The following is a 25,312-nucleotide window of genomic DNA, read 5'->3' on the forward strand; positions in this document are numbered from 1 at the left end:
TATAAAGAGGTTTGATCAACAAAAAACTCACACGCATAAAAATGTGTTCAATAAGGGTGAGATTCCGTGGGCTAGTGAAGTAGAAATAAACGTTCAAGAGTCATGTTGTAACACTCCAGCCTGTTAAAGGAAGAGCTCATTCTTATAGGGAGGGCGGTGGGCATCACAATACTGTGATAGTCAGATTGCTGTGGATACATTTTAAAAGGTGAAGACACATTTCTTTTTAAAATATCAATATTTACAAAGCAGTAGAAATTACATCTGTTGCAACCAACCGAAATCATGATGGAAATTTTCAGATCTCAATTAAAAATGCAAGAGAGAGGGTACTTGGTTTTTCAGAATTATCTTGGGGGATGTGTGAAAAAAAATTACCAAACTACATCATGTCAGTTTGCACCAGGAGATTAGGAGCCCTCTGCAAGTAGCTACCTCATTTCCCCCTTTATTCCCAGTGCCTAGAACAGAGTCACCCAAATCAGCATGAATGGGGCTCAAGGATGTGCATTGTTTGTGAACAGCACATGGAAACCATAGGCATCGGTGGGGAATGGAGAGAGATCGTGTCTGTCTTTGGAACATTTTCTCTGGGCCGTGTTAACTTGGTGAAACTGACTCTTGAGAAATCGCCTTTCTTAATGACCAGAAAAAAAAAAAAATCCCATAGGATACAGAATCTTTAATTTGCATTTAAAAGCAAATGCAAATTTCCATTTGAAGCCATTGGTGGTTCCAAAAAAAAAAACCAAACCCACTGCCATTGGTTGAGTAGATTCTGACTCACAGCGACCCTATAGGACAGAGTAGAGCTGCCCCATAGAGTTGCCAGGGAGGACCTGGTGGATTCAAACTGCTGACTTTTTGGCTAGCCCCTGTAGCACTTAACCACTACGCCACTAGGGTTCAGTGGTAGAATTCTCACCTTCCATGCAGGAGACCTGGATTCCATTCCTTGGCAATGCATTCATGCAGAGCCACCACCCATCTGGCCGTGAAGGCCTACGTGTGGCTGTAATGCTAAACAGGTTTCAGCAGAGCTCACAGACTAGGAAGAAAGGTCTTGCAATCTAATTCCAAAAATTAGCCAGTGAAAACTCTATATAAAAAAAAAAAAAACTCTATGGCTCACAACAATTCAATCCACAACCAATCACTGGGATGCTGAAGAACTGGGCAGTGTTTCATTTCATTGTGTGTGGAGTCACTATGAGTCAGGGTTCAACTAGACTCGACAACAACATTAAAAATCTATTACAAAAGTACTTGGAAGGTATTTATATTTGGTGTTAGAAATTTTCTTTCATGACTTTGTAAAAGAAAAACTCAATGGAACTGGTACCAGACTGAGATTGATTGTATTCAACTCGAGGAAGTAGTAGTGCTAAATGAGCATTTTCTTCTTCATACTTAAGCTACGGAATTTTCTTTTTTTTTCCCACATAAACGTTTTCATTTAATAAATAAAGCATATTTTCATGGTTTAGATTTTAAATTACATTTACAGATGAGGAAAACTTCTGGGCCCAACTAGGTAACAGTGAAGCTACTACAGCTGGAAGGTAATACATGCCCCACACACGCTTTAAACCTAAAGCACAGAAACTTGAAAGCAGAGAGCACCAACACGTCACCCTTGAGACTAGATACCTGGAGGTAGAAAGAGCAGAGGACCCAGTGAAGTTCATGCAACCACCGTCTGTTTCATGCTGCAGAACCTTCATGCTGCAGAACCAACTGAAAGTTGTGTTGCTTTTAGATGAACTAGAGTAGGTTCCCAAACATTGTAACTGAAACTAGCTCCTACTGGTAATAATTTAGGCCAAGGGCATTGACTGCAGTAGGGTATTCCACTGATAAATACAGAAGAATTTTAGAACAGCAAAGAGAAGGTTGCATAGATAATCTTGGTTCTTCAAATATCAGAAACTTCCATGTCCTATCAGTAGAGGAGTGGCATGAATTCTACCTCCAAAACGCTTAGTCCAACAACTTCCTGTTGGCATTGGCACCAAACAAGGCTCCCTGTACTTCTGGCATCTTCTGCTGGGCTATGAGATCCGGCTTTCTAGGGTTTTGGAAACCTTTATTTTACGATCCCCATTATAGATATCAACACCACCAGCTATGCCCTCAGGCAGGTAGGCCTCCTGATCAATTGGACATCAACATCTTTTTTGGTGATGAGTTTGTACATCCAAAAAAAAACCATTGCCGTCGAGTCAATCCTGACTCATAGCATAGGGATTGCTTTTTGCACCACGGCCTTTACAAGAAGAGAATCCTGTTTCCTGCAACGAACAGTCATTCAGGGCTCCAGCAACTGGTACAAACCCTGAAGGACCAGTCGATCCAGCAACACTTGGTACTGTGTTATATCTTTTACCACCTTGCTGAGTCTGTTTTGCCTCATTTAATAGGTCTGTGATAAGGTCATCTCTTGCTCTGAGGACTTGCAGTCTTGCTTCATTCATCAAATTGGATATCTGAATTTTCTTCTGCTGCTCAGTTTGTTCAATTTGTTTTTCTCTCATGGTATCTTCTCATAGTATTCCATAATCTTCAGTCTTTGGGTTTGCACAAGACAACCTTTCTCAATGTTGAATTCTTCTTCTGCCTTTGCATCTGTTACTTCTGCTTTCTTACCAGCTTCTTGCTCGATGAAAGCCATCATGTGCTTAATCCATTTTTGAACGTCAGCATCACTGAGGGCCATGGCAAAAGCTTTGCTAGGCCTGTGGGCAACAGCCTGGAGTTTAGGTTTGACGGGGGCGGTGGAAGGAACGAGAACTACAGAATTTTCCAAAGCTTTCATTTAGATATAATAACATGTGAACCGTGGGATTACATACTTTAGGTGGGTAACAATGAAAGGGTTAATAGTCTTTACTTGGCCCCTGTGGCTAGTCATTTGGAAGAGAATTTAATCAAAATTCTCTGCAAAAACAAATTGTGTTTTTCCACATTTGAAAAAATCCTACAATAATAACTTTTTAGTTCAAAAAGGTTGTTGTTCATGCCTTAAGAAAAGAGCAAATTTGCCGGTGCATTAATTAACTCCAGAATAATGACAACACTCTGAGGGCAGACAGAAAATAGGATAAAGGCAATGTTATTCTGTTTTAAATTTGTAATTAATCACGATCAATTTGTGTTTCCATAGTATATTTTGATTTGGAATTTCCAAGAATGATACGGTTTTAAATCTAGAATGGATTTAGAGTTCATCAAGACCAACTAACCCCCTTGGTTTACAGAAAAGGGAAAGGATCGTCCAGAGTTCAAGGTAGAACTTGGACTTAAATGTGGAATTCCAGCTTTTAAGCGAATCCTTCTCTTGTAGCCCCTGGGCTTCAGGCCAAAGTCCCCGGACCACTGGCTTTGGTCGAAGTGCCCCAGAATCTGTGGTGGGGTGGAAAGTGGGGTACCCAAAAAGAGGACAGGACCTGGGCCCCTAGTCTCACTGCAGCCAAAGCAACTCTATGTTCTCTTTTATGATTTGGGCTTATGTTTAGAATTGATGAAGAGAAAACAGTCTCCTGCACCATTAGCTCATTCAGAAATTGTCAAAACATGTTATAGCTCATGGGGCTAATAATCATTGGAACCAGCCAAAAGGAGAAAAGGGGAGCAGGATGATCGAGTACGGGATGTCTGATTCCAAACAAAAGGTCCTTAGGCTGTTAGAGCAGACTGCTTGGGAAAGAAATCAGAAGTCCCCACCAACACTGACTCAGGCTGGGGCCTCATGGGACTATTAGTTCCTCTCTCCAAGCTTGTGCTCCCTTAGATCGTCCCTCTTGGGGCATTTGGGGAAAAGGTGCTCACCTCACAATGTTTTTGCACCTGGGATGTCTGTTCCTGAATCTCAGCTCCCCTCTATCCCATCCCCTGTCCTGGGTTCTGAGGTCAGCATAGGCATTATTACTTCCTCAGAAAACTACACACATCCCACCCTCCTCATAAGGTCCATCCTGGTGTTATGGGCTCACATGCACCCTTGTCCCTTCTGCTTTGGTCACTGACACAGTTGCCCCTAAGCTTCTCTATGACTCCCCGATATGTTTTTGCCCCCTCCCTAGGCTCAGGTAGGCTCTCTGAAGGCAGGGGCTCCCTCACCCTGCATCTGCTCAGCACCATTTCCCACTGCCTGGCACAGAAACATGGGAGCCCTCATGAAATATTCATTGGTGGATTCAAGGTGTGAGGCCTATATTCTGCCATGTGGGCAGCGACCTGATGATGGGGCCCTGGGGAAGTTTATCCATGGGAAATAGAGGCTAACAGCAAGGGGGAGCTCCGGTATCAACGCTCTGTATATACATTTGTGTGTATGCTTTAGGTGAAAGTTTACAGAACAAATTAGTTTCTCATTAAACAATTAATACACAAATTGTTTTGTGACATTGGTTGCCAACCCCGTGATATGTCAACAGTCTCCATTTCTCCACCCTGGGTGCCCCATTTCCATTTGTACAGTTTTCCTTTCTCTTCCTGCCTTCTCATCTTTGCTTTTGGGCAAGTGTGCCCATTTAGTCTCATATGCAGGACTGAACTACAAAACATGTTCCTCATATGTGTTATTGTTTGTTTTATAGACCTATCTAATCCTTGGCAGAGGGGTAAACTTCGGAAGTAACTTCAGTTCTCAGTTAACAGGGGGTCCAGAGGCCATACTCCCGGGGTTTCTCCAGTCTCTGTCAGGCCAGTAAGCCTGGTGTGTGTGTGCGAGCGTGCATGCGTGCGTGCATGTGTGTGTGTGTGCGTGAATTTGGATTTTATTCTATATTTTTCTCCCACTCTGTCTAGGACCTTCTATTGTGATCCCTGTCAGAGCAGTCGGTACCTCAGGCTGATGAAAGCTGTGGTAGTTATGGTCCACTAGTCCTTTGGACTAATAGTTCCTTTATATCTTTGGTTTTCTTCATTTTCTTTTGCCCTGGACAGGATGGGACTAGTAGATATATCTTAGATAACCGCTCATAAGCTTTTAAGACCCCAGATTTTACTCACCAAGGTTCGGATATAGAACATTTTCTTTATAAACTATGTGATGCCATTTGATCTAGATTTCCCCCAAGACCATGGTCCCCAGCCCTCAGCCCAGTAACTTGGAACCTCAGAGATTTTGGATGTATCTATAAAGCTTCTATGACTTTGCCTTGGTCAAGTTGTGATGACTTCCCCTGTATTGTGTACTGTCTTTCCCTTCACCAAAGTTACCAATTATTTACTATCTAGTCAGTGTTTTTCCCTCCCTTCCCTAGTAACCATCAAAGATTTTTTTTTTCTGTGTGCAAACATTTTCTTAAGTTTTTATAATAGTGGTCTCATATACTATTTGTCCATTTGTGATTATTTCACTCAGCATAATGCCCTCCAGTTTCATCCATGTTGTGAGATGTTTCCAGATCCATCATTGTTCTTTATCCTTCGGTAGTATTCCATTGTGTGGATGTACCATATTTTGTTTATCCATTCACCTGCTGACAGGCATTTAGGTTGTTTCCATCTTTTCGTTATTGTGAATAATGCCACAATAAACATGGGTGTGCATATACCTATTCGTCCAACAGCTATTATTGCTATAGGATATATTCCTAGGAATAGGATTGTTGGATCATGTGATAGTTTTTTAAGGAAGCACCATATCATTTTCCAAAGTAGTTGTACCATTCTACATTCCCACCAGCAGTGCATAAGAGTTCCAATTTCCCCACAAACTCTCCAACACTTGTTATTTTCTGTTATTTTGTGTTTGTTTGTTTTATTAGCGCCAGTAATGTCGAAGTAAGATAGTGTCTCATTGTAGTTTTGATTTGCACTTTTTCAGTGGCTAATGATAGGGAACATTTCCTCATGTGTCTGTTAGCCACCTAACTATCTTCTTAGCTAAAGTGTCTTTTCATATCCTTTGCTCCTTTTTTCATTGGATTATTTGTTTTTTTGTTGCTAAAGTGTTGGAATGTCCTATAGATTTTAGAGATTAGACCTTTGTCAGATATGTCATAGCCAAAAAACTTTACCTCAGGCTGTTGTTGTTGTTGTTAGGTGCCATCGAGTCAGTTCTGACTCAAAGTGACCCTATGCACAACAGAATGAAACACTGCCCGGTCCCGCGCCATCCTTACAATCATTATTATGCTTCAGCTCATTGTTGCAGCCACTGTGTCAATCCACCTCATTGAGGGTCTTCCTCTTTTCTGCTGACCCTGTGCTCTACTGAGCATGATGTCCTCCAGGGACTGATCCCTCCTGACAACGTGTCCAAAGTATGTAAGACACAGTCTCGCCATCCTTGCTTCTAGGGAGCATTCTGGCTGTACTTCTAAGACAGATTTGTTCATTCTTTTGGCAGTCCAATATTCTTCATCAACACCACAATTCAAAGGTGTCAACTCTTCTTTGGTCTTCCTTATTCATTGTCCAGCTTTCACATGCATATGATGCGATTGAAAATACCATGGCTTGGGTCAAGCGCACCTTAGTCTTCAGGGTGACATCTTTGCTCTTCAACACTTTGAAGAGGTCCTTTGCAGCAGATTTGCCCAATGCAATGCGTCTTTTGATTTCTTGACTGCTGCTTCCATGGCTGTTGATTGTGGATACAAGGAAAATGGAATCCTTGACAACTTCAGTCTTTTCTCCGTTTATCATGATGTTGCTCGTTGGTCCAGTAGTGAGGATTTTTTTTTTTTTCTTTATGTTGAGGTGTAATCCATAATGAAGGCTGTGGCCTTTGATCTTCTTTAGTAAGTGCTTCAAGTCCTCTTCACTTTCAGCAAGCAAGGTTGTGTCATCTGAATAACATAGGTTGTTAATGAGTCTTCCTCCAGTCTTGATGCCCTGTTCTTCATATAGTCCAGCTTCTCATATTATTTGTTCAGCATACAGATTAAATAGGTATGGTGAAAGAATACAACCCTGACGCACACCTTTCCTGACTTTAAAACAATCAGTATCCCTTTGTTCTGTCTGAACAACTGCCTCTTGATCTATGTAAAAGTTCCTCATGAGCACAATTTAGTGTTCTGGAATTCCCATTCTTCGCAGTGTTATCCATAGTTTGTTATGATCCACACAGTCAAATGCCTTTGCATAATCAATAAAACACAGATAAACATCCTTCTGGTATTCTCTGCTTTCAGCCAGGATCCATCTGACATCAGCAATGATATCCCTGGTTCCACGTCCTCTTCTGAAAGTGGCCTGAATTTCTGACAGTTCCCTGTCCGTATACTGCTGTAGCCATTTTTGAGTGATCTTCAGCAGACTTTTGCTTGCCTGTGATATTGTCCTATAATTTCCACATTCAGTTGGATCACCTTTCTTGGGAATAGGCATAAATATGGATCTCTTCCAATCAGTTGGCCAGGAAGCTGCCTTCCGTATTTCTTGGCATAGATGAGTGAGCACCTCCAGCACTGCATCTGTTCGTTGAAACATCTCAATTGATATTCCATCAATTCCTGGAGCCTTGTTTTTCGCCAGTGCCTTCAGAGCAGCTTGGACTTCTTCCTTCAGTACCATCGGTTCCTGATCATATGCCACCTCTTGAAATGGTTGATTATTGACTAATTCTTTTTGGTATAATGACTCTGTGTATTCCTTCCATCTTCTTTTGATGCTTCCTGCATCATTTAATATTTTCCCCACGGAATCCTTCACTATTGCAACTCGAGGCTTGAATTTTTTTTTCAGTTCTTTCAGCTTGAGAAACGCTGAGCGTGTTCATCCCTTTTTGTTTTCCATCTCCAGCTCTTTGCACATGTCATTATAATACTTTGTCTTCTCGAGAGGCCCTTTGAAATCTTCTGTTCAGTTCTCTTACTTCATCAATTCTTCCTTTTGCTTTAGCTGCTCGACGCTCAAGAGCAAGTTTCAGAGTCTTCTCTGACATCCATCTTGGTCTTTTCTTTCTTTCCTGTCTTTTCAGTGACCTCTTCCTTTCTTCATGGATGATGTCCTTGTTGTCATTCCACAACTCATCTGGTCTTCGGTCACTAGTGTTCAATGAGTCAAATCTGTTCTTGAGATGGTCTCTAAATTCAGGTAGGATATACTCAAGGTCATATTTTGGCTCTCGTGGACTTACTCTGATTTTCCTCAGTTTCAGCTTGAACTTGCATATGAGCAATTGATGGTCTGTTCCACAGTCGGCCCCTGGCCTTGTTCTGACTGATGATATTGAGCTTTTCCATCGTCTCTTTCCACAGATGTAGTCAATTTGATTTCTGTGTGCTCCTTCTGGCGAGGTCCATGTGTATGGTCGCCGTTTATGTTGGTGAAAGAAGGTATTTGCCATGAAGAAGTCATTGGTCTTGCAAAATTCTATCATTCGATCTCTGGCATTGTTTCTGTCACCAAGGCCATATTTTCCAACTACTGATCCTTCTTTGTTTCCAACTTTCGCATTCCAATCGCCAGTAATTATCAATGCATCTCGATTGCATGTTCGATCAATTTCAGACTGTAGCAGCTGATAAAAATCTTCTATTTCTTCAGCTTTGGCCCTAGTGGTTGGTGCGTAAATTTGAATAATAGTTGTATTAACTGGTCTTCCTTGTAGGAATATGGATATTATCCTATCACTGACAGTGTTGTACTTCAGGGTAGATCTTGAAAAGTTCTTTTTGACGATGAATGCAACACCATTCCTCTTCGAGTTGTCATTCCCAGCATAGTAGACTATATGATTGTCTGATTCAAAATGGCCAATACCAGTCCATTTCAGTTCACTAATGCCTAGGATATTGATGTTTACGCGTTCCATTTCATTTTTGACAATTTCCAATTTTCCTAGATTCATGCTTCGTACGTTCCAGGTTCCAATTATTAATGGATGTTTGCAGCTGTTTCTTCTCATTTTGAGTCATACCACATCAGCAAATGAAGGTCCCGAAAGCTTTACTCCATCCACATCATTAAGGTCGACTCTACTTTGAGGAGGCAGCTCTTCCCCAGTCGTCTTCTGAGTGCCTTCCAACCTGGGGGGCTCATCTTCCGGTGCTATATCAGACAATGTTCTGCTGCTATTCATAAGGTTTTCACTGGCTGATCATTTTCAGAAGTAGACTGATGGGTCCTTCTTCCTAGTCTGTCTTAGTCTGGAAGCTCAGCTGAAACCTGTCCTCCATGGGTGACCCTGCTGGTATCTGTATACCGGTGGCATAGCTTCCAGCATCACAGCCACACACAAGCCCTCACAGTAAGACAAACTGACAGCCTGTAGGTTCTCTTTTTGCTCTTTTGGTGAAGTCTTTTGATGAGCAAAAGTGTTTAATTTTTAGAAGATCCCAGTTATCTAGTTTGTCTTCTGGTGTTTGTGCATTGTTACTTGTGGTTTGTATACTATTTATGTTATATATTAGGTCCTCTAGCATTGACCCTATTTTTTCTTCCATGATCTTCATAGTTTTTGGTTTTATATTTAGGTCTTTGATCAATTTTGAATTAGTTTTTGTGTATGGTGTGAGTATGGGTCCTGTTTCATTTTTTTTTACAGATGGACATCCAGTTTTGCCAGCATCATTTCTTAAAAAGACTGTCTTTTGCCCATTTAATGGACTTCAGTCCTTTGTCAAAGACCAGCTGACCCTAAGTGGATGTATTTACATCTGGGTTCTCGATTCTGTTCCGTTGGTCAATGTGTCTGCCGTTGTGCCAGTACCAGGCTGTTTTGACTACCATAGCTATATAGTAGGTTCTGAGGTCAAGTAGTGTCAGTTTAGAGGCAGTGTCCAGTAATCCCCAAAAAGTCTGATTATTTCCTCTTCCCCAGTGGACAGTCGCTCTAGTAAATGACCGTAGGTCCCCTTGGGGATGGCTGGGAGAAAGATTAACAGCATATGTTTTTGTCAGTGTGTTGAAGTCCTCCCTCATCGGCACGCAGCCTCCCCTTCACTCAGGGGGTTGTGGGTCTGTAAACTTGCTCAAGTCCAGGAATTGATTGAGGGGCCATGAATCTTTATTCTGGCAATTCGAGTTAGATTGCTGTTCATGTAGAATTCTTCTGCTTGTACGGATCAAGAAAATACTTAGTGGATTTCTTACTTATTTCACTCCTAGGGACACCGTGACTAAGAAACCAATGCCATAAGTCCATACAAGTTAGGCTTTTCTGATTAGTGCTCTGACTACTGTAATGACTGCCACCTTTTCTTTGTCAATTGAGTTTCACTACTTGGTCCCTACCACCAATCAGCTCCATTGTTGTTAGGTCTCTTAATTGGCCCAATCAACCACATTGTAGTTAAGTCTCTTAGTTCAGTTAGGGCATTTCCGACTGTCAGATCTGACTTACATAAAATAGCAAGCACAGCAGTCTTCAAGAATGCTGGGGCCCCCTTCACAAATTTGTTCCTCACTGTTGTGGTAAAAGGTGTGCCCTCTGGGCACTCCATGTGTGGGTCTGTGGGTCTAACCTGATGAATCCACTCTAGCATGCCAGTTTCCCAAAGCCTTGGGATACCTACTACTACAGTATACCAAGGCAGGTCTGCTACTTCATCTTGATTTAGTGTAGGCCACCACATAATCCATGCTTCAGTGACACAACCAAATAAACCGTTATGTCCTTTCCTAACCTCTCAAGCTGAAACATTGAATGAAGAATCTGTGCTTAGTGGGATCATATCAATAAACTCAGAATGATCCATCTTTATGTTCTTTGCACCATTATCCCACACCCTTAATAGCCATTCCCACATGTATTCTCTAGGTTTCTGTTGTACATATTATACAACAAACTGTTTTTTTGGAGTGTAGTGTACCTCCACCTGGGTCACACTTTGTATTTCACCTTTTGTCTTACTGGGATTTAAGTCTAGTTATAGGAAACTCTGTGGGGCAGTTCTACTCTGTCCTGTAGGGTCTCTATGAGTCGGTCGACTCGACGGCACTAGTTTTGGTTTGGTTTTTATAGGTCTAGAAGCCAAAATTGGTGGTGGGGATGTCTTTTGAGAACATTAAGCATTGCCATGTAAGGTATCTGCCTCAGGCGATGCCCCAGGCAGTGTGACTGAGACAAAGGCGTTTTAGACACAGCTGGGTTAATCTCATTAGATGGGGGTGGAGGGATAATGGTTTTACTGGGAAGGGTGGCTTAGCAGACAAACATGGAATAATCTCTTGGGAGTGAGAGGGTTGGTCCTGTTGGCAGGAGTGATTCAAAAGAATTTAGGGGCTGAGTGTCTCCAGTTTCCTGATTATCTGCCCATATGTCCCCATCCCAAGTTTCAGGATCCCATCTCATCCCAATCAGTGCCATCACTTTAACTTCAGACACTGTTTGAGGTTGGGAATTGAGTTGGCATTGTAATTCAGCCACTCTTACGATAAGCCTCTAGGTTTGATTTTCAGCAATATCAGCCCTGTAACTAGAAGAAATAAGGCTTTCTTTCAAGGCACAAGTGGAAACTTTGAGGTCATTTATGCAGTGCTTGAGTTTTAACTCTAAAGCCCTGAGTTCCTCTCTTCTTTCACTACTTTCTTTAGCAAAAGTAGGACCAACCAACCAGCTTCCTAATACTTCTCATTATGACAAATTGTAGGAAGGTATCACACATGTGATAACCCAGAGCCTTGCCTTTCACCTGTACCTGATCTATTGGTGGTGATATTTTGCATATTTGTATTGCCACATCACACCATGGATTAGCAATGCCCTCTTTACTACTGGAAGCAGAGTCATCAACACCTTTAAGACAAAACAGACTTGAGAAGCAATTTAGAACATTCAACCTTATAATTTTGTTTTTCTGGAACCACTCTCAGTACCAAATGACTTAGGCTGGGTTCTCTAGAGAAGCAAAACCAGTAAAGCATATAAATATATAGAGAGAGATTTATATCAAGGAAATGGCTCACGAGATTGTAGAGACTAGAACACCCCAAGTCCATGGGTCAGGGTAGAGGCCTCTCCTGATTCACATAGCCAGAGGGACTGGCGAACTCAGGATTGGCAGGTCAGATAGCAGGGCTCTCGTTCACGGCCTGCGAAGAAGATCATCAGATCCCAAGATCAGCAGGCAAGACGGCAGGTAAGCTGCTAGCTCAAGTCCCAAGAACCAGAGGTCAGATGAACAGGAGCCAGCTGCAGGATCCAGAGCCAGCCAAAACCCAAGAGCCTTGCCAGAAAGTCCACTTATATTCAGTGTGGGCCACCCCCAAGGAAACTCCCTTTCAACTAATTGGCTACTCACAGCAGATCCTATCATAGAAGTGATTGCATTATATCAGATCTCATCATGGAAGTGACCACATCATCATACAACTGACAAACTACATCATAACTACCAAACCACTGAGAATCATGGCCCAGCCAAGTTGACACACATCCTTAAGGATCACACCTACTGTGTGCTCACACCTCCCTGAGGAACCATCCCATCATAAGCCCCCCTCTGCCTGTGTAAACACACCTAGGATTGGCATTGTTATTCTTTTCTAAAGAATTCTAAAACACCTCTTTTAGGATTACCTTCACATCCAGTTAATAAGCCTTATGAGAACTTGGAGTCTCTGGGTAGTGTAAACAGTTAATATGCTACGCTACTAACTGAAAGGTTAGCAGTTCGAGTCTACCCAGAGGCTTCTTGGAAGAAAGGCCTGGTGATCTACTTCTGAAAAATTAGCACTGAAAACCCTATAGAGCACAATTCTACTCAGACACCTTGGGATCATCCTGAGTCAGAATCAACAGCTACGGGTTGACTGGTCCCCTCATGAACCGTGATTCACCACACACCCTGAACTCTTGGATTGGAAATCTGTGTTCCAGCACCAATCCCATGCCCTCATGCCTGGGCACTTGCCCAGCAGCAGAGACGTGCAGGTGGCATCACACTGTGGGCCATGAATCCCAGTCCCCACAGAGGTCCGGTGGTCTGCAGTACATCCCAACTCATGGGGAAAAACCAGACTCAGGGTCCAAGCACCTGCCCAGGGCACAGCCAATAATCTGCTCTGCTGGGATTTGAATCCAGGTCCCTGGGACCTGAAACGGACATACCCTTTCTTAGTGTACCATGCTGTTTATAATGTAAATAGGTAGGGGGAAAGTGTGATTTCATTGATGCACTTGTTCAGTGACGTGAAGAGAGGGAAGGCAGGCGAGGACAGGCAGGCAGCAGGGACCTGGCCTTCCTGGCCCCTGTGGGCAGCTGTGCTGGGGAGAGCTCTGAGTGGAGTGGGCAGTCCTGACTTAGAGGCTGCAGGTACATGGCAGCCGGCCACCACCCAAGGTGTGACCGGAGATCAGGAAACTATCGGTAGAAAATTTTTAGGGTTGTCTTCATCCATAGGCAGTGTTTCTTCTCCACATTTGCCCTCTAATTAAGAGTCTTGCAACAAAAGCTGGGAAGGAAGCAAGAGGAGAGAGGTTGTTGTTAAAAGGCATTCACTCCATTACTTGTGCATTGGTGCTTCCCCAGTCAGTCCCTCTTCTGTGCTCTGTGCTTTCCTTCTGAGCTCTTGTGTGAACTGTGTATTCTTTTAACGTTTTTGTTCTTTGTTTCTTTTATTGTTGGGGATCTCGAATAAGCCAGCCTCTGAAAGGGTTTTCCCCTGGGGTGCTTGCTCGGTTTTGTTAATTGTGTATTGTTTGTCTCCTGTCCAGTTAACATCACGATGGGATTGGGTACGACTGCAGTGTCAATTTGCTGTCAGCATGTGTGACTTCAGAGGTGTCTCTGGACCCTATCATTTTAGACATCTAGTGACTACTTATTGGAGGAATGATTTTGAAACAGAAATAATCAAACCTACAACAAAACATAGTCTTTATTTCCTGGACTAACATAAACAATACTTAGACATAAGATGCTTAGATCTTAAAGTGTCTTCAAGTTTAAAATTTATTTTTGCAATAAAAAAATAATCCTGGTACGTAGTTGGCCTGGAACTAGGCGTTTCTGACCTTCAAACCCAGCATTAGAAAGCAGTTTCAGTGATCTTAGAGAACTCAGAAGCTCAGTAAGAAAAAAAATAAATAACTTCATACTAACTTAATGTATCTGTCTCTAAATAGCCAGAGAGATGTCTAGAATCGTTACATTGTTCTTCATTATTAATATTAATGTCCAAGGGAATTGGGCCTTTACTAAAACCAAAAACCAAACCCATTGCAGTTGAGTCGATTCTGACTCATAGTGACCCTACAGGACAGAGTAGAGCTTCATAGGGTTTCTAGGGAGCAGCTGGTGGATTCAAACTGCTGACCTTTTGGTTAGCAGCCATAGCTCTTAACCACTGCACCACCAGCGCTCCAGGCCTTTGCTAGCGAGTTGCAACTCTGTGCATCTCCAAGCTTCTGCTGCCATAAACCACTGTTAGCACATGGGCCCTACACCCTCAACCAAGGATACTAGTTTTTGATTCTTTCTCATTTTACTTAAAGACTGACTTCCAAGATCATGTCTTTGTCAGACTGTCTCACATATAAAAATTAAAGGAGAGCCAGATGCTGAGGAGTCATGTCATTAATATTTTAGACCAAAATTCCAAATGTAAAAGATTTGTCAGAAGTTCCCAAACCAGTATTGTTTACTTATAAGTTTGTCTACATTTCTAAATAGTCTAATTATTTTTTTAAAAGAATTCATTTTAAAACAACTGTAATTAAACAAGGAGTCAAGACTAGAAATAATCACATTCACAGTTCCATTAGTCTAAATTTTTAAATGTCTGTCCATAGACTCATCTAGGATAAAAATAAAAGAAGCTAATGAATAAAGTACCCATTTTCAAGGTAGAGGGAGTTTGCTCTCCATCACAAATATGCACTATGGCTCCTTCAAGTTAAAATTTTTCCAGAGGAAGCTGTTGCCTTTGAGTGAATGTCTTCCTTTATTCTTAACACCCTCAATTCCAAATTCCAGAGTAATCAGACAAACTGTTCCATTTGTTAGGTGGTCTGAGCTGACGTGTCTTTGCTGTGTTTTATCCAGTGAGTCTGCCCCTGGGGCCCAGTAGCAATTGCATGGTGGACGGTGGCCCGCTGGCACTGTCCGAGGCCGAGGAGACTGCATCTGTGGGCAGCTGCTTTGCATCGGAGGACACGACTGAAGACTCGGGAGTGATGAGCTCCCCTTCAGACATCATCTCCCTGGATTCACAGCATGACGGCGTGAAGTCCAAAGACAAGTGGACCACAGACCAGGAAGACTACAGTGACCAGGATCTAACAGGAACCCCAGAAATGGGCCCCCAAAGGAGCCCCTCATGGGAGAGGAACGGCTCTGGGCACTTGCATCAAAGGTGAGTCGTGTGACAGCTGAAAAGTGCAGTCACTCACATATCTGACATCCCAGGCTTAAAAGAGGTAAGGCTTCTGTCGTATTCAGACTGTTCTGTCTTTCATTTCAATCCAGTTACTCTTCCTTAAGAGTCTACTATGTGCCAGACAGAAGCCACCACTGCCCTCCTGAGTGTGGAGTTTATTATCCACGTGCATGTTCCCATGTTTGTAGATATGCAGGTATTTATAAATAATACATATTGTTTTGTTTAATTTTGTATTTCATATACACTCTCGGGATACTTTTTACTCAACATTGTGTTTTTGAGATGTATCCATGATGACATATGTGTTGTTAATTCCAGTTACTTATCCATTTTTCTATTAATGGAATCCTTAGGTGGCACAAATAGTTAAGCATTTAGCTACTAAGTGAGAGGTTGGAGATTCAAGTCCACCCAGAGGTATCTCAGAACAAAGCCTGGTAATCTACTTCCGAAAGGTCACAGCCATTAAAAACTCTATGGAGCACACCCTACTCTGATACACATGGGGCCGCCATGAGTTGGAATCGACTTGGTGGCAACTGGTAGGTTGTTCTAGCTTTTCACCGTTGGAAACAATGAGCAGGTTGTGTATGTCTCTCCGTTTTCATGTAGAGTTTTCTAGAAGAGGGATTATGAGGCCATTAGATGGGTTCATCTTCAACTTTATAGAATACTCACAAATTGCTCTCCAAAATGGTTGCCCAGTTTATACGCCTCCAGCAGTCTGTGATGCCCTATAAGTCACATCTCTACCAGTACTAGGCATCAGTAAACATCTTAATTTTTGCCAGTCAAAGAAGTGTCAGATGACGTCTCATTCTGGCTTTAATTAACAATTCTTTGATCAGTAAGGCTCAGTGTCTTGTCTATCTTGGCATATGTTTGTTAACAATTTGGTTTTCCTGTTTATGATTTGTGTTTTCATTAGCCTATGCCCATTTTGGAAACCCTGGTGGCATAGTGGTTAACCAAAGGATGGGCAGTTCAAATCTGCCAGGTGCTCCTTGGGAACTCTATGGGGCAGTTCTACTCTGTCCTGTAGGGTCGCTATGAGTTGGAATTGACTCGACAGCACTGGGTTTGGTTTTTGGGTTTTTTTGCCCATTTTCTTTTAAATTGTTTTTTTTTACCTTATTTTTAATTATTAATTGTCCTTTGTCAGTTATTTCTACACACGCAGTCTCCTGGACTGTGGCTTGATTTTAGCTTTGTTTTCTTTTCTACAGAAGTTGTTTTGTTTTATACAGAAGTTGCCTTTTAATTTTAACGATGGATTCATTCTTTTTATCTTGAATATGTACGATCATTGCGTATGTAAGAGCTCCTGTCTATACACTAAAGTACTAAATATGGTCTGAATTTCTTGTAAGTGTTGTTTTCTCACATTTGGACTTTAAGTCTACCTGGAATTTATTTTTGGGTGCAGTGTGAAGAAGGAATCTATTTTTCCCTCTGATTTCTCGTTCCACTTTGGTCATATATCAAGTTTCCATAGATGTATTTGTCTGTTTCCAGCATGCTGTTCCATTAGCACTGATTTATTTCTCTATCTCTGCACCAACACCACACTGTCTTAATTCTTTCTTCATTCTTATGAGGGAAGGCACACTAATTCTCTGCAGCCCATCAAATTTTTTCACCTTTAAGTTAATTTCAAAAAGTAATCACACAAACATTATAGGAACATTAATAGAAATAAATCAAAATGACAAAAAATTTATTAATAAGTCAATCACCAAATGAATGAATGCTTTTATATTTTTCAGATCTTCCTCTAGACCTTGCCCATGTAAACACACCAAGGTTTCTCTGGTTAATGTAATTGTAGTGTCAACAATATTTCATTTTGATTTATTTTTTATTTAAGGATTTATCATAACCTTTTGTCCATGTTGCTAAAAAATATATATATACTTCCTAAAAATTTTAAGTAGTTAGAAAATATGGCCTTGGTGATAGAAATGACACTGGAGATTGCATGACAGAATTTTTGAACACCAACCACTTATTCATTGCAAATGCCTTTTTTCAACAATATAAGAGCTGGGCTGCTAACCAAAAAGTTCGCAGTTCAAATCCACCAGCCACTCCTTGGAAACCCTATGAGGGCAGTTCTGCTTGTCCTATAGGGTCATTATGAGTCAGAATCAGCTCAGGAGCAACAGGTTTACACACGTGGACCTCACCAGATGGAAAACAAGAGAATAAAATCAACTGCATCTGTAGAAAGAAGCAATGGAGAAGCTCAATATCATCAGTCAGAACAAGGCCAGGGGCCAACTGCAGAATGGACCATCAGTTACTCACATGCAAATTCAGGATGAAGCTGAAGAAAATTAAAACAAGTCCACAAGAGCCAAAATATAACCTTGAGTATATCCCACCTGAATTTGGAGACCATCTCAAGAATAGATTTGACACACGGAACACTAATAACCAAAGACCATACAAGTGGTGGGATGACATCAAGGACATCATATATGATGGAAGCAAAAGGCCATTCAAAAGACAGAAAAGAAAGGAAAGAACAAAATGAATGTCCAAAGAGACTCTGAAACTTACTCTTGAACATAGAGTAGCTAAAGTATATGGAAGAAATAATGAAGTAAAAGAGCTGAACAGAAGACTTCAAAGGGTAGCTGGAGAAGACAAAGTAAAGTAGTATAATGAAGTGTGCAAAGACCTGGAGTTAGAAAACCAAAAGGAAAGAACACCCTCAGCATTTCTCAAGCTGAAAGAACTGAAGAAAAATTCAAGCCTCAATTTGCAATTTCGGAAGATTCTATGGGAATAATATTGAATGACTGATTCAGGAAGCATCAAAAGAAGATGGAAGGAATACACAGAGCCACTGTAACAAAAAGAATTGGTTGACATTCAGTCATTTCAGGAGGTAGCATATGATCAAGAACCACTGGTATTCAAAGAAGAAGTCCAAGCTGCATTGAAGGCATTGGCGAAAAACAAGGCCCCAAGAATTGATGGAATAACAACTGAGATGTTCCAACAAACAGATGCAACACTGGAAGTACTCACTTTTCTATGCCAAGAAATTTTGAAGACAGCTACCTGGCCAATCATCTGGAAGAGATCCACGTGTGTACCCAATCCAGAGAAAGGTGATACAACAGAATACAGAAATTATCAAACAGTACCATTAATATCACACACAAGTAAAATTTTGCTGAAATTCATTCAAAAGTGGTTGCAGCTGTACATTGACAGAACTGCCAGAAATTCAAGTCAGTTTCAGAAGAGGATGTGGAACCAGAGATATCATTGCTGATGTCAGATGGATCTTAGTTGAAAGTAGAAAATACCAGAAGGATGTGTACCTGTGTTTTATTGACTATGCAAAGGCGTTCAACTGTGTGGATTATAACAAATTATGGATAACATTGCAAAGAATAGGAATTCTGGAATACTTAATTGTCCTCATGAGGAACCTGTACTTAGACCAAGAGGCAGTCGTTTAAACAGAACAAGGGAATACTAAGTGGTATAAAATCAGGAAAGGTGCGTGTCAGGGTTGTAGCCTCTCACCATGGTATTCAGTCTATATGCTGAGGAAATAATCCGAGAAGCTAGACTATATGAAGGAGAATGCAGCATCAGGACTGAAGGAAAACTCGTTAACAACCTGCAATATGCAGATGACACAACCTTGCTTGCTGAAAGCGAAGAGGACTTGAAGCACTTACTGATGAAGATCAAAGACCACAGCCATAGTTTGGATTACACCTCAACATAAAGAAAGCAAAAATCCTCACAACTAGACCAATAAGCAACATCTTGACAAACGGTGAAAAGGTTAAAGTTGTCAAGAATTTCATCTTACTTGGATCCACAATCAACACCCATGGAAGCAGCAGTCAAGAAATCAAAAGACGCATTGCATTGGGCAAATCTGCTGCAGAAGACCTCTTTAAAGTGGTTGCAGCCCACTTTAAAGTGCTGAAAAGCAAAGATGTCATTTTGAGGACTAGGGTGCGCCAGACCTAAGCCTTGGTTTCTTCAGTTGCCTCATATGTATGTGAAAGCTGGACACTGAATAAGGAAGACTGAAGAATAATTGATGCCTTTGAATTACGGTTTTTGGCGAAGAATATTGAATATACCATGGATGGCAAGACTTTGTCTCACGTACTTTGGACATGTTATCAGGAGGGACCAGTCCCTGGAGATGGACATCATGCTTGGTAAGATAAAAGGTCAGTGAAAAAGAGGAAGACCCTGGATAAGACGGATTGACACAGTGGCTGCAACAATGGGCTCAAACATAGCAACGATTGTGAGGATGACACAGGACCAGGTGGTGTTTCATTCTGTTGTATATATAGGGTCACTACGAGGCAAAAGTGATTTGACGCCACCTCCACCTAACAACAACAAAAATTTTAATGTGTAGTTCTTTAATCCTAAGGACAATACCAAGGCCAGGTTTACATTACATTAAAGAGCAAATTAGAAGGCAGAAATTGGTCCATTTCTCCTCTGTTTCATGCAAGATGTGTTTGAAGAGATTGGCCTGTGTTGTTTGTATCTATTGAGAGCAGAGCAAAATTACAGAGTTTTCTTCTTAGTCCATTTAACATAAATAGCTTTCTGCAGTAATTTTCAGGTCTGTTTTCTTAGTTTACACGGGGTTACATGTTTGATCTCTTCATCTGAATCTAGTCAGACATTTTTAACTCTGCATCCCTTAGGGATGCCTCTTGTAAGACTCACGGTGTGCTTTGCTGATGCTGACCACTAATATGAAATCTTACTGATCTCTAGTCAGATATGAGGGTTAATGTTGCTGTGGCCACACCCAGGTAATCTTTGAGTCTCTGGAACCTGACGCTTTATCCAAATTGTGATTTTCTGCCCTCACCTCTGTGATGCCACCAAACTTGAGAATACCACAGTGGGGAGGACCTAAAAGGAACTGGGGTAAAAGGGCCTGATGATCTTCTTCCAAAAATCAGCCAGTGAAAACCCTATGGATCACAACTGTCCAAGTCACAGCCAGTCGTGAGGATAGCACAGGACCAGGCAATGCTTTCAGTTAGGGACTGACTCAATGGCTGCTAACAACAACAAGATGGTGGAGTGAAAGGGAACCTGAAAGACCTACAATTTAATCCTACCACCACTAACTAGTTGTTTGGCCTTTGATAGTCCCCTTAACTTTGCCAAGCCTTTTGTTTCTCACCTGCACGGCACAGATAATGACACCTACCTAGCAGAGGTGTCAGGAGTCAGTAAATTTCCTAGTTATACAATACTGGGAATCATGGCCTACCCAATTTGACAGATATTTGGGGAGAGGGGAACACAATTCAATCCATAATAGCAACTTATAATCAAGTTGAAATTGTATGAGAGCAAAACCCACCCACGGTCCACAGGGGTATGGCCTGAGCCTTGGGCACCTGGCCAGAAGAAGCATATCAGAACCCTCCACAGCAACACAAATGGTCAGAGAATAACCACAGTCATTGACAGAAAGTGACAAAGGAGACCTTTTCTGACAGCACTCACACCCAGTGGAGGATGCGCAGAGCAAATAAATGCCTCCCAGAGTGTACTTACCCAGCCTATAGGGTTTCCCTTCCATTGTGCCCCTGGGGTATGTACCCCAAAACACTTTTGTAAAGTGGGGGTCATCTGAAGGAGGCAGTACTGCTGTTCTCAGTCCCTAATGTCTGGTCCCTGGATCCAGCCTCCTGGCTCCACCCTGAATGATTCCGATTCCTAGTTTATACAATAATCCCAAGGTGGCTGGTTGAGCTACCAGAAGGGGTGTTCATCCTGCATGAGGCAAACAATAGTGACCCATGACCTGGCTAGGGCAATGAGGCCTCCCCATCTCCCTCCGATCCCCTTGTTGAGATTTACTGTTGAATGCCAGGCCTTATGGGCTCAGGCAAAGCAGAAGTTACTCTTTTCCATGACTGGCCAGACCAGGACTCTAGACTGGAGGTGGCTGCTGTGCAGTTGTGGCCATACTCAATAGTCCCGACACCCTCAGCTCACAGAGCCTCCATCAGTGACCAAACCAAAACCAAACCCATTACTGTTGAGCCGATTCTGCTATAGGGTCATGGCGACCCTACAGGACAGAACAGAAACTGCCCCATAGGGTTTCCAAGGAGTAGCTGGTGGATTTGAACTGCCAACCTTTTGGTTAGCAGCCGTAGCCCTTAACCACTATGCCACCAGGGCTCCCGTCAGTGACCAGTCACCCGTAAAATGATGCTGGCGCCTAGCTGTCAGCTGTGTGAGAGGCCCTGTTCCTCAGTGATTCATTGGACACTTTGGCAACAATGTAACACTCTTTGTAAGCTAGAGACCTAAGTTTGTAAGGCCTACATAGTTACTTTCTGGTTTCCTTGGATATTTCCCTTTTCTCTGCACCGGACAAATGCCAAAGTCATTTAGACTTCTTTGAGAAGGATTGCCTGGGATCACACACTGACAAATTGGAGGCAAATGCAATTTCTTCAAGGCCTCCTGCCACCCATCTAAATGAGAGCCTGGCAGGCAGGTCTTAGCCAAAAGCCATCCTTCTTAAGATTTTCAGTCAAGTGGCAAAGTGAGGTGGCTGGGCCGTGCAGAGGCTCCTTCATTCCTGCTGCCTGAACTCCAGCTGCTTTACCAAGGGCAGGATTGGCCCGGCACCATCTGCTGCCACTGGAGCCAGGGTTTTAAACGGAAAAGCCTCAAGAATCAGTCCTGATCTTCTAAAAAGAGCAAGTGTGAATGCATGAAGATAATTGGAATATGCTTGGTGTGCTGTGATCTGAAAAAGATAGGTTTTCCATTAAGCCCTTTGATTGAATCCAGTTGTGATTTTTCACTGCAGTCTTTGCCCTCAATTCAAACCTGACCCTGTAAGCAAGACATCAAATTCCCACAGTCTTCCTCTGAACTTAGCACATTCTTGAAATAAACCCCTTAAGGGAGAATTCAGCCCAAGAACTAAGCTTGAATGGCATAAATGAGCGCATGACAGTTGCTTCCTGGTTCTGGCAACACTGGGAAGTAGCATTGCAGGGAAGAGTCTTTAAACGTTATGCACAGCTCTGCACGGTGCTGAAATTTGCTTTAATATCTTTTCCCAGGTGCATACTTCTTTTTCATATGAACCAGGCCCACATTCCTAATACTTAAAGAACAACTGAATGTAAAGTGTAAAAATGCCATGGTCAGCCTGCCAGGGGCCTGATTTACCCATTGCTAGTAGCTGTTTGACCTTGTGCGAGTGACTTAAACTCCTGCGTAGACTTCCTTCTCAGTAAAATTGAGATAATGCAGTACCTCCCCCAACTTTCAATAAGTGGTATTATTATTATTACTATTAGCCTGAAAAAATATTGAATTTTGATTTGCTGGGGAATCATTGTAACCTGTACCTAGATCATCTGCCTCTTTAAACTGTTTATAATACTGTTCTTTGAAAAGAAATGATAGGTAGATAGATAGATAGGCAGACAGAAAGATAAACAGATAGATAAAACCTGTGAAAGCTGGAAACTGTATAAGGCAGAAGCCAGAAAAGGCAAACGCAAATATTTTCCCCTAAAATGAGTGATAGAAAAGTGGTAGGACTGCACCCTGCCAAAGGCAGAAAACTTGCAAGACCTGGAAAAACAAGGTAGGCCCATCGAGTTCCAGCTCTCACAGGTTGCAGTGTAGATAGATATATGGAAAGAGAGAAAACTGTTGCCTTTTCCTGTTTGGGGGGAAGAAATAATATTGTTTCTAAACCCTTGCCTTCCTAAAGCAGTCTTGCTGTCTCTAGGCAGTTTGTTTACCTGTTATGTAAATGTTATAGAACCCTCAGTTCTGGGTTCCTTTTGGGAACATCAGTTCTGCAGGATTACAGTAAGGAGTAAATGAAAGCGTGAATAAGGGGATCTCGGGCTTTGTTTTTTAAGCAGTAGAACCAAGCTGGAATCTTACGCAGAGCCATGGAAGGTGAAAAGTGTAGCTCGTTCCAGTGAAAGTAGGCCCCTATAGTACCCCCACTCTCCCCCCAGCAACCCCTAAAGGTCTTCCTCAGCACCAGTTATCAATGAGTAGCACAAATGATGGCTGCAGGAGTGCTTTGTGAGAAATTGAGTCCACTGCCTGCGGGACTTGTAGTGTTAAGTCATGTTACAGATCTGAGGCTGCACAGGTTGCTAGTAAAAGGGCTGACGAGGGGCCCAGGTCCTGGTTTCCACTCTATCTCACTAACTTCTAGAGCCCTGACACTTTGTAGCTACAGGATCTTTGTGACCGCAGGAGCATTCAAGGACATTTAACACCATCTAGAATCCTGAAGCCATTGAAATTCTGGAGGATCACAAAGAATATTGTCTGATATAGTGCTGAAAGATGAGCTCCTGAGGTTAGAAGTCACTCACAATACACAGAGGATCAAACAATGGACTCGAGCATACCAGCGATCATGAGGATGGTACAGGGCCAGCCAGGGTTTTGTTCTGTTTTGGGGTCACTGTGAGTCAGAACCAACTCCATGGCAACTAACAACTAACAGAGCCCTGAAACTTTGTAACTATAGTATCATTTAACAACATTTTAGGGGAAAGGGGAGAGGGTTCTTGCTTATCTAGCACTGAGTTTCCATTTACAGTGATGGAAAAACGTCATTGATTAAGGGTAGGGTTGCACAGCTGATTAACGTAATTGCTGTCAGTAAGTTGTACACCTGTAAAAAGTTGAATTGGCAAAAGTTGTGTGATAGATGTATTTACAACAATAACAAAAAAAGGAGCAGCTGTTGAGACTGCTTGTGTACAACCAAAAACCTCATGAGATTTTGTTTAGAGGTTTAGGGTCATGGTTTCATGGGAAATCTCAGTTAATTGACCTATTAATGTGTTTAGTAGTGCCTGAGGTCTTAAAAGTTTGCAAATGACCATCCACAGTACAACAATTGGTCTACATTCACCTGGAGCAACAGAGGAAGAAGGAAGTCAGGAATAGCAGGAGGAAATTAAATGTATGGCTAATTGTTTCTATGAACAGCTTTCACCTTTGCCATGAGACCAGAAGAACTGCATGGTGCCCAGCTGTCATTGCTGAACATTTTGATCAAAGATTGTATAGAAGAATTCTGATCAAAAGGGGGGAAATGTAGAACAGAATTTAGAATTTTCATGGAATCCAGACTTTTCATAGCCATAGAAGTTGAATAAAGCCCTGAAACTATTGCTCTGAGATAAACTTTAAACCAAAAATATCTCCTTGAAGTCTTCTTAAAACCAAACAATAGTTTAGCTTAACTAGTAAAGAATGTCTGCTGTTAGCATTGTGCTCTTTTAAGATCTATATGGGAACAAAGTGACAACAGCAACTTGAAAGATTAGATAGGAAACATAGGGGGCAGTGAGTTTATATTAATGGGGGAGGAACAACTCAAAAAGGGTGAAGATGGCTATAAAACTTGGAAGAATATAATCTGTGTCACTGAATTGTACCTGTAGAAATTGTTTAATTGGTGTATGTTCTGCTGTGTATATTCTCAACAACGACACAAATAAAATAGATTATTAAAAATAAATACAAAACATTTTAAAACTTTGTAGAATTTGATAGGAAAAAAACTCTGTTCTCTAATAGAAACAACCTGAGGTTGTGCGGGTCTCAGCCCAGAGGCTCACATTCCCTGGCTGCGATCTCACTCAGCAGGCAAGAAGTGCACTCGAGCAAGGCAATCCTTACCCCAGAAGGGGCACCTTTTGCCGTCTTAGCCCTGAATAGGGCATAAGAGGAGAGGTCTCATAAGGTGCAGGGAGTCCAGGCAGCCTCGGGACAACTTACTGACTGCAGCAGATGACCAGAGGGGCCCATGGCTATGAGGCGTAGTAGAAAGAACACTGAGTGGAAAGTCATCAGATATGAGCTGTCATCCTGGTAGGCATGCTTGGGTCCCTGTGACAGGGACAGTCATTTCCTTTCTCTGGGCACTGATTTCTGCATGAGATCATGCCCTTCCAGCTCTGTAGGCTGTGAACATGGGGAGGCAGGCAGG

General features: G+C 42.1%; 1 protein-coding gene and 1 pseudogene across 4 annotated transcripts in view; one reads left to right on the forward strand and one right to left on the reverse strand.

The window, feature by feature from the left end:
• The window catches only part of COBL (cordon-bleu WH2 repeat protein), a 369,968-nt gene that overhangs the window by 307,686 nt on the left and 36,970 nt on the right, over window positions 1-25,312 (forward strand). For all 4 annotated transcript variants that reach the window (XM_049893801.1, XM_049893803.1, XM_049893802.1 and 1 more), the window contains one exon: window positions 14,949-15,258. In XM_049893801.1, coding sequence (XP_049749758.1) covers window positions 14,949-15,258 — 310 coding nt within the window. The remainder of the gene's footprint in view (window positions 1-14,948; window positions 15,259-25,312) is intronic.
• Window positions 1,964-2,716, reverse strand: LOC126081748 (V-type proton ATPase subunit E 1-like; annotated as a pseudogene).

The sequence above is a fragment of the Elephas maximus genome, chromosome 8 (assembly GCF_024166365.1).
Source record: "Elephas maximus indicus isolate mEleMax1 chromosome 8, mEleMax1 primary haplotype, whole genome shotgun sequence".
Classification (NCBI taxonomy): domain Eukaryota; kingdom Metazoa; phylum Chordata; class Mammalia; order Proboscidea; family Elephantidae; genus Elephas; species Elephas maximus.